Source organism: Panthera tigris, chromosome X (assembly GCF_018350195.1).
Source record: "Panthera tigris isolate Pti1 chromosome X, P.tigris_Pti1_mat1.1, whole genome shotgun sequence".
In the NCBI taxonomy this organism is placed as follows: domain Eukaryota; kingdom Metazoa; phylum Chordata; class Mammalia; order Carnivora; family Felidae; genus Panthera; species Panthera tigris.
In genome coordinates, this window is record NC_056677.1 from 99,077,337 (window position 1) to 99,087,693 (window position 10,357).

Sequence of the window (10,357 nt, forward strand, 5' to 3'; positions counted from 1 at the left end):
GAGCATGAGCAGGGGAGGGGCAGAGAGAGAGGGACACAGAGAATCCAAAGCAGGCTCCAGGCTTTGAGCTGTCAGCACAGAGCCTGACTCAGGGCTCAAACCCATGAACCGTTTGATCATGACCTGAACTGAAGTCAGACACTTAACTGACTGAGCCACCCAGGCACCCTGCAGACCTGATTATTTCAATTAGTAAAGTTAAAGTAATCAATTCAAATAAAATTCTTTATCTGAAATAACTATATCTTCTTTTGTGTACCCATGGAACATTAAGGAAATGTAATCATATTGGCCATGATGTAAAGCCCAGTTTTTTTGTTTTTGTTTTTTTTTGGGTAAAGCCCAGTTCTAAAAAGCATACGTAGCACACATTCAGTAATATTTGCAATTAATAATAGACATATAAATGGAAGCCTTACTTATTCCCACATACTTAGGAAATGTAAAACTTCCTTTAATAATCCTTGTGTTGAGGAGGAAAAGCAAAAGCCACAGTTCACAATACTTGAAAAAATAACCGCAAGAATATATTGTGCCTTAATCTAAGAGTTATAGCTGAGCTTTAGTCAGAGGAAAATTCATAGCCTTACAAAGTTTCTTTTAGTAAATGTTCAGCTTCCAAAGCTACAACAACATAAATGTAAGGAAAACATGAGGAAACAATAAGATTAGGAGCAGATATTAATGAACTAGAAACAGGAAACCAGTGAATTCAACTAATCCCTAAATACTTTTTCTTAAAAAAAAGAGGGGGGAGTTGGTGTAGGGGACCAAATTCTAGCCTAATAAAAGTAAGAAAGGAGGAAAATCCATAAAATCAAAAATGATAAAGGGACTATAACCATTAATATTAAGGAGATTTTCAGAGTTATACAGAAGTCATGTGTAACTCTATGCTTTTAACTTGAAGAACTCACTGACATAAATAATTTTCTGAAAACATAAACTATTAAAATTGTTCAAGAAGTAGAAAGCTTTAGGGGTATCTGGGTGGTTCAGTGGGTTAAGCATCCAACTTTGGCTCAGGTCATGATCTCATAGTTTGTGGGTTTGAGCCCCCATCGGGCTCTGTGCTGACAGCACAGAACCTGCTTCCGATCCTCTGTCTCCCACTCTCTGCTCAGCCCTGCTCATGCTTATGCTTACGCTCACGTTCTCTCTCTCAAAAATAAATAAACATTAAAAGAAAAAAGAAATAAACTCTTAAAGAAAAGGAAGTAGAAAGCTTTATAGATGAGATAAAGAGATAGTACCCATGGGTATAACTTTACAGATAGAATGTGTCCTAATTTTTTATTTTTATCTTAAACATTAATTTTTAAACACTAAATTCATATTGATTTATTTTTATTGTGCATAAGAACATAATATAAAATTTCAATCTTAACGATTTCCAAGGGTATAGTTTAGTACTGTTAAGTACATTTACATTGTATGCAACTACTTGCCAGCACTTTTTTACCTTTCACAATTGAAACTCTCAATTGTGAAACTTTCACAATTGAAACCCTGAGACAATAACTCCCCTCTCTATACCTCTCCCGTGCCTTCATAATCCACCATCTTACTTTATGATGCTATGAATTTGACTGCTTCAGATACTTTACTTAGGTGGAATCATGCATTATTTGTCTTTTGGTGATGGGCTTCACTTTGCATAATATTCTCCAGGTTTATCCATGTTGCATCATGTGGTAGGATTTCTTTCCTTTCTAAGGTTGAATTATATTCCATTGTTTGTAGTACATACCACATTTTATTTATCTGTTCATTCGCCAATGGATGCTTGGGTGGTTTCTCAAATTTTTTGAAATATTTACAAAAATAATATTTTATAATATGTACTGCTCTACATTTTGCTTTTTGATATTAAATATGTAGAAGAATTTTTTAAATTTAAATTTTTATTTTAGAGAGTGTGAGCACAGGAGAGGCAGAGGGAGAAGGAAAATTTTTTAAAATTTTTATTAAAAAATTTTTTAATGTTTATTTATTTGGGGGGGCAGAGCATGAGTGGGGGAGGGGAATAAAGACAGGAGAGAGAGAATCCCAGGCAGGCTCCATGCTGTCAGCATGGAACTCAATGTGGGGCTCAAACTCATGAAACCATGAGATCATGACCTGAGCCTGTATCAAGAGTCAGACACTTAACTGAGCTACCCAGGAGCCCCTGTAGGAGAAAAATTTACTTCATCAGGACTGTATATATTATCAATAATTAAAGATTTGCAAAATATATATGTGTCATTGTCAATGTGGACATTTCAGGACACTGGCAATCAAGAAGAGCTTGGTTCAGGACGCCTGTGTGACTTAGTTGGTTGACTGTCCTACTCTTGATTTCAGCTCAGGTCATGATCTTGGGGCCGTGAGTTCAAGCCCCATGTCAGGCTCTGTGCTGGGCATGAAGCCTGCTTAGAATTCTCTCTCTCCCTCTCTCTCTGCCCCTCCACTGCTCATGCATGGGTGCGCTTGCTCTCTCTTAAAATAAATAAATAAAAATTAAAAAAAAAAAAGAAGAAGATCATGTTTCAACCAAGTGGACAGTCCTGGGGACTCAGTATTCTTAATAAGGATTTTCCCAGTTTGTGATGTGGGTTGAATTTGTATAGGTAGTAATTAGGATCATGATGGAAAGGAGACTCTTTTCATCCATTGCTTAATAAGATGTACTTCATTTGGGAGCATTGTGAAGTGGAAAGAACCGAATTCAAACCACATCTCAGCTGCTTGGTTTATATATATAGTGGGAAGATACCTTCGTTCCCCAAACATTAATTTTTTCATATTAAAAAAAGTGGGGCAGAACCTACTCAATTCACTTTTTCGGCTTTGTGAGGTGGAGTCTGTGAACATATGTTAAAAAATATATTTGGTAAATAGTAAATTTCTCTTACAGTAAGTTATCCAGTAGATACTTCCCCCCAAATATAATGTGCCTCTTTCTCAACAAAGTATTTATTGAGCTAGAATATACATACAGTGAAGTGCACATATTTAACTTTTGCAATGTGATGCATTTGGACCTGCTCATTTACCTATGAAATCTGGATACTGAATGCTTCCATAAACCCACAGAATTTCCTTGTGCCTCTTTGCAGTTCATCTCTTCCTTTACCTCTGCCTTGTGGTAACCATTGGATTACTTTTTATCATTGTAGGTTAGTTTGCTTTTTTTTGAGTTTTAAATAAATGTAATCTGGTATATTCTCAATTTTGTCAAGCTCCTTTTACTCCACATAATCTTGAGATTTGTTCATGTTGTGTGTATGAGTACTTATTTTTTTGTATTACTGAGTATTCTTTCATTATATGGCTGTGAAACATTTTGTTTATCCATTCACCTGTTGATACACCTTTGGGATGTTTCTAGCCTTTTTTTTTTTAAATTTTTTGTCGTTTTTATTATGCACTACATCAATACACTGCATAACCTTCTAGAAGGGGTAGATGAGCATTACTGAGTTATTTTTCATTAGCCGGGAAAATACTTACTTAATCGATATTCTCCAAACACTTTGACCCGTAGTAACAATTAAGTCCAGAGACACACACCTCTTTCCATCAAAATCCAGTGATATGAATAATGGACAACCCTCTTTTCTTTGTCCCCATTAGTGAACCTATGGATGTGTGCAGTGGCGTTACTGGGGATGATCAAGCACGTGGCCATGACGCTGATCCTGGGCAGAATCTCAAACCTCATCGCACCACAATTGCTAAGGCCAGACCCTTCCTTCCTGGTCCCCTTCAGGTAGGGATGTTTGTAGTTTTGAGGTATTCTGGATAAGGGTGTTAGGATCATTCATGCACAAGTCTTTGGATATAAGTTTTCACTTTTCTTGAGTAAATACCCGGGAGTGGAGTAGATGGGTCATATGGTAGACATTTAATATTTTGTGAAACTTCTAAACTATGTTCCAAAGCATTTGTAGTATATATATTTCCACTAGCAGTGTATTTAAGTTTCAGTTGTTCCACATCTTCTTAATTTTAATGTTGCTGTTCTTTTTATCTTTAGACATTGCAGTGGATATTCAGTGTTCTCATTGTGATTTTAATTTACATCTTCCTAATGATTAATGGCATGGAGCATTTGTTCATGTGTTTATTGGGCATTTACGTATCTTCTTTATGGAGTGGCTTTTCAAATATCTTGCCCCTTTTTCTATTGGATATTTTTAAAATTTTTGTTTATTTTGAGAGAGAGAGAGGAAGTGTGAGCAGGGGAGAGGCAGAAAGGGAAAGAGAGACTGCCAAGCAGGCTCTACACTGTCAGTGCAGAGCCTGATGTGGAGCTTGATCTCACAAATGAGATCAGGACCTGATATGAAATCCAGAGTCAGACGCTCAATCGACTGAGCCACCCAAGCACCCCTGGACTGTTTCTCATTGTACTATTGACTTATAAGCATTTTTAAATATAGTCTGGAAAAATTGATTTGGCTGATATATGAGTTGCAAATATTTTTTGCCTATGGCTTGCTTTTTAAAATAGACTTTTTTCGTTTATTTTTGAAGAGATATTGCCTATACTCAGTACTAAAGACAAAAGGCAGCGTGTATGTACAGTGCAAAATAAGTTCTCTCCTTCTCCTGTCTCTTGGTTTCCATATTGGTCTATACTTCCAGAAATTGCCAGAGAAGTCACTGCAGATGGATGTGGGCCATCAAGAGGGAGAGTTGGATCTTGTACAATGGGACTGCATAGAGGGGTATGGAAACCTAAGCTGAAATATGCAGGACATCCACTGCAGGATTCCCATGAGTTGTAGAAAGAGTCCCAATTAGCAATCTAAACTGGTTTTAGAGGCAACTGGAGCTTCAACTGTTGGGTAAAAGGAACAACAGAAGAGATGACCCATTGAAACAACCTAGGAAACATGGTCTACTTTAGCTAGTGCCTGTCCCAAGACTTAGACCCCAAAAGCACTAATTGAGTCAGGTGAGAATGATCCTATCTCTTAATTCCCCCACTCCTGCCTTGGAGCTTCCAAAATAAGGAAGTTGGGGAGAGGATGATCAGGGAGAGAAAAGACTAACTGGCAAAAGGGACTTCTACTTCACAACTGCCTACCCTGAGCCAGAAGGAAAGATTTAATTTAGGTAAAGTTAGGATTTTTCATTATTGCAGGGAAAGCAGCATGATGGAGTTTGCTCAAAAAATTAAAAACCATATGATCCAGCAATTTCACTTCTGGCTATTCATTTGAAGGAAACGAAATCACTATCATGAAGAGATAGGTTCATTCCATGGTTATTTATGAAATCACTACTGTGAAGAGATATGTTCATTCCAGTGTTATTTACAATGGCCAAGAAGTGGAAACAACCTAAATGTCCATCAATGGATGAATGGGTAATGAAAATGTGGTATATACACAATGGAATATTATTCAACCATAAAAGAAAGGAAATTCTGCCATTTGTGACAACACGGATGGATCTTGAAGGCATTATGCTAAGTGAAATATGTCCAGCAAAGACAAATATTGTATGATCTCACTTACAAGTAGAATCTAAAAAGAACAAACTCCTAGAAATAGAGAACAAATTTGTGGTTGCCAGAGGCAAGCAGTTAGGGGTGAGGGAATTGAGTCATGATGGTCAACAGGTATAATCTTACAGTTATAAAATAAATAAGTCCTGGGAATATAATGACAAGCATGATGACTATAGTTAACAATATTGTGCTAACAGAGTAGATCTTAAAGATTCTTACCATAAGAATAAAAATTTTTAACTGTGTGATATGATGGGTGTTAACTTACTACCACAATTATTTTGCAATATATTCAAATAAATCATTATGTTGCACAATTTAAACTTCTACAATGTTATAGATCAATTGTATCTCAACAAAATTGGAAAAAGTAAAACTGATTATTTTTCTTTTTCATTGTTTGTAAATTATTTCACTGTAATAGAATTGTTGAAAAGCCTCAGTGGTTAAGTGTGCTTCTTTAAAAACATTTTTTAATGTTTATTTATTTTTGAAAGAGCACCAGGGGGGGAGGAGAAGAGAGAGAGGGAAATGAAGAATCTGAAGCAGGCTCCAGGCTCTGAGCTGTCAGCACAGAGCCCGACGCGGGGCTTGAAACCAACAGACCATGAGATCATGACCTGAGCTGAAATGGGTCACCCAACTGACTGAGCCACCCAGGCACCCCCAGTGTGCTTCTTTTAAAAGATGGTGAATACCGTATATATTTTGGTAGAGCCAAATGTAATACTAGTGATGCTAATAGAAAATTTGTAAGTTATTTGCTTGAGGTCTATTTCTATTCTGGTTGTAATCAAATGTGGGTGAACATTCGGTCTCTTTTGGTCTTTTTTGTTGTTGTTGAGATATAATTGCCACTTGTCCAGACATAGTGTGGAACCCTAATCAGGTACTAGGTGTATATTATGTATCTGTACATTTCCTTTAAACATGTGGAAAGCCTAGTTTGTCATGACCCACTGCCTTGGGATTATGTAATAACATTCCTGATCAGTAACTATGTGAATATGTGTATAGTTTAGTTCTCAGTTTGTCCAGGGTGTTATTGCCATGGCTACAGAGATAAGGAAGAACTGAATAAAATTGACCTCCTACATTAACTCCTCATATAGGTTTTATAAGGCTTTATAGTGTGTGTGTGTGTGTGTGTGTGTGTGTGTGTGTGTGTGTGTGTGTGTGTGTAGAGGGAGGGAGAAAGAGAGCAATATTATTCCTGCCAGTAGTTTGTACAGTTTGTATGCTCTTTCTAGTTTTTGAAATGGTTACTTTTGTAACTATGGTTAATCTTCTTTTTTTTTTTAATATATGAAATTTATTGTCAAATTGGTTTCCATACAACACCCAGTGCTCATCCCAAAAGGTGCCCTCCTCAATACCCATCACCCACCCTCCCCTCCCTCCCACCCCCCATCAACCCTCAGTTTGTTCTCAGTTTTTAACAGTCTCTTATGCTTTGGCTTTCTCCCACTCTAACCTCTTTTTTTTTTCCTTCCCCTCCCCCATGGGTTTCTGTTACGTTTCTCAGGATCCACATAAGAGTGAAACCATATGGTATCTGTCTTTCTCTGTATGGCTTATTTCACTTAGCATCACACTCTCCAGTTCCATCCACGTTGCTACAAAAGGCCATATTTCATTCTTTCTCATTGCCATGTAGTATTCCATTGTGTATATAAACCACAATTTCTTTATCCATTCATCAGTTGATGGACATTTAGGCTCTTTCCATAATTTGGCTATTGTTGAGAGTGCCGCTATAAACATTGGGGTACAAGTGCCCCTATGCATCAGTACTCCTGTATCCCTTGGATAAATTCCTAGCAGTGCTATTGCTGGGTCATAGGGTAGGTCTATTTTTAATTTTCTGAGGAACCTCCACACTGCTTTCCAGAGAGGCCGCACCAATTTGCATTCCCACCAACAGTGCAAGAGGGTTCCCGTTTCTCCACATCCTCTCCAGCATCTATAGTCTCCTGATTTGTTCATTTTGGCCACTCTGACTGGCGTGAGGTGATATCTGAGTGTGGTTTTGATTTGTATTTCCCTGATGAGGAGCGACGTTGAACATCTTTTCATGTGCCTGTTGGCCATCCGGATGTCTTCTTTAGAGAAGTGTCTATTCATGTTTTCTGCCCATTTCTTCACTGGGCTATTTGTTTTTCGGGTGTGAAGTTTGGTGAGCTCTTTATAGATTTTGGATACTAGCCCTTTGTCTGATATGTCATTTGCAAATATCTTTTCCCATTCCGTTGGTTGCCTTTTAGTTTTGTTGGTTGTTTCCTTTGCTGTGCAGAAGCTTTTTATCTTCATAAGGTCCCAGTAATTCACTTTTGCTTTTAATTCCCTTGCCTTTGGGGATGTATCGAGTAAGAGATTGCTACCGCTGAGGTCAGAGAGGTCTTTTCCTGCTTTCTCCTCTAAGGTTTTGATGGTTTCCTGTCTCACATTCAGGTCCTTTATCCATTTTGAGTTTATTTTTGTGAATGGTGTGAGAAAGTGGTCTAGTTTCAGCCTTCTGCATGTTGCTGTCCAGTTCTCCCAGCACCATTTGTTAAAGAGACTGTCTTTTTTCCATTGGATGTTCTTTCCTGCTTTGTCAAAGATGAGTTGGCCATACGTTTGTGGGTCTAGTTCTGGGGTTTCATATCTATTCCATTGGTCTATGTGTCTGTTTTTGTGCCAATACCATGCTGTCTTGATGATGACAGCTTTGTAGTAGAGGCTAAAGTCTGGGATTGTGATGCCTCCTGCTTTGGTCTTCTTCTTCAAAATTACTTTGGCTATTCGGGGCCTTTTGTGTTTCCATATGAATTTTAGAATTGCTTGTTCTAGTTTTGAGAAGAATGCTGGTGCAATTTTGATTGGGATTGCATTGAATGTGTAGATAGCTTTGGGTAGTATTGACATTTTGACAATATTTATTCTCCCAATCCATGAGCAGGGAATGTCTTTCCATTTCTTTATATCTTCTTCAATTTATAAGCTTTCTATAGTTTTCAGCATACAGATCTTTTGCATCTTTGGTTAGATTTATTCCTAGGTATTTTATGCTTCTTGGTGCAATTGTGAATGGGATCAGTTTCTTTATTTGTCTTTCTGTTGCTTCATTGTTAGTGTCTAAGAATGCAACTGATTTCTGTACATTGATTTTGTATCCTCCAACTTTGCTGAATTCATGTATCAGTTCTAGCAGACTTTTGGTGGAGTCTATCGGATTTTCCATGTATAATATCATGTCATCTGCAAAAAGCGAAAGCTTGACTTCATCTTTGCCAATTTTGATGCCTTTGATTTCCTTTTGTTGTCTGATTGCTGATGCTAGAACTTCCAGCACTATATTAAACAACAGAGGTGAGAGTGGGCATCCCTGTCGTGTTCCTGATCTCAGGGAAAAAGCTCTCAGTTTTTCCCCGTTGAGGATGATGTTAGCTGTGGGCTTTTCATAAATGGCTTTTATGATCTTTAAGTATGTTCCTTCTATCCCGACTTTCTCAAGGGTTTTTATTAAGAAAGGGTGCTGGATTTTGTCAAAGGCCTTTTCTGCATCGATTGACAGGATCATATGGTTCTTCTCTTTTTTTTTTTTGTTAATGTGATGTATCACGTTGATTGATTTGCGAATGTTGAACCAGCCCTGCATCCCAGGAATGAATCCCACTTGATCATGGTGAATAATTCTTTTTATATGCCATTGAATTCGATTTGCTAGTATCTTATTGAGAATTTTTGCATCCATATTCATCAGGGATATTGGCCTGTAGTTCTCTTTTTTTACTGGGTCTCTGTCTGGTTTAGGAATCAAAGTAATACTGGCTTCATAGAATGAGTCTGGAAGTTTTCCTTCCCTTTCTATTTCTTGGAATAGCTTGAGAAGGATAGGTATTATCTCTGCTTTAAACGTCTGGTAGAACTCCCCTGGGAAGCCATCTGGTCCTGGACTCTTATCTGTTGGGAGATTTTTGATAACTGATTCAGTTTCTTCACTGGTTATGGGTCTGTTCAAGCTTTCTATTTCCTCCTGATTGAGTTTTGGAAGAGTGTGGGTGTTTAGGAATTTGTCCATTTCTTCCAGGTTGTCCAATTTGTTGGCATATAATTTTTCATAGTATTCCCTGATAATTGTATCTCTGAGGGATTGGTTGCAATAATTCCATTTTCCTTCATGATTTTATCTATTTGGGTCATCTCCCTTTTCTTTTTGAGAAGCCTGGCTAGAGGTTTGTCAATTTTGTTTATTTTTTCAAAAAACCATCTCTTGGTTTTGTTGATCTGCTGTACAGTTTTTTTAGATTCTATATTGTTTATTTCTGCTCTGATCTTTATGATTTCTCTTCTTCTGCTGGGTTTAGGCTGCCTTTGCTGTTCTGCTTCTATTTCCTTTAGGTGTGCTGTTAGATTTTGTATTTGGGATTTTTCTTGTTTCTTGAGATAGGCCTGGATTGCAATGTATTTTCCTCTCAGGACTGCCTTTGCTGTGTCCCATAGCGTTTGGATTGTTGTATTTTCATTTTCGTCTGTTTCCATATATTTTTTAATTTCTTCTCTAATTGCCTGGTTGACCCACTCATTCGTTAGTAGGGTGTTCTTTAACCTCCATGCTTTTGGAGGTTTTCCAGACTTTTTCCTGTGGTTGATTTCAAGCTTCATAGCATTGTGGTCTGAAAGTATGCATGGTATAATTTCAATTCTTGTAAACTTATGAAAGGCTGTTTTGTGACCCAGTATATGATCTATCTTGGAGAATGTTCCATGTGCACTCGAGAAGAAAGTATATTCTGTTGCTTTGGGATGCAGAGTTCTAAATATATCTGTCAAGTCCATCTGATCCAATGTATCATTCAGGGCCCTTGTTTC

General features: G+C 37.5%; 1 protein-coding gene across 1 annotated transcript; it reads right to left on the reverse strand.

The window, feature by feature from the left end:
• Positions 1 to 3,495: 3,495 nt before the first annotated feature.
• On the reverse strand, positions 3,496 to 3,748 carry LOC102964097 (NADH dehydrogenase [ubiquinone] 1 alpha subcomplex subunit 1). Its single transcript, XM_015534893.2, is given in 2 exon segments — positions 3,496 to 3,553; positions 3,555 to 3,748. Coding segments are annotated over 2 exon segments (210 nt in total). The 5' UTR covers positions 3,707 to 3,748.
• Positions 3,749 to 10,357: the final 6,609 nt, after the last annotated feature.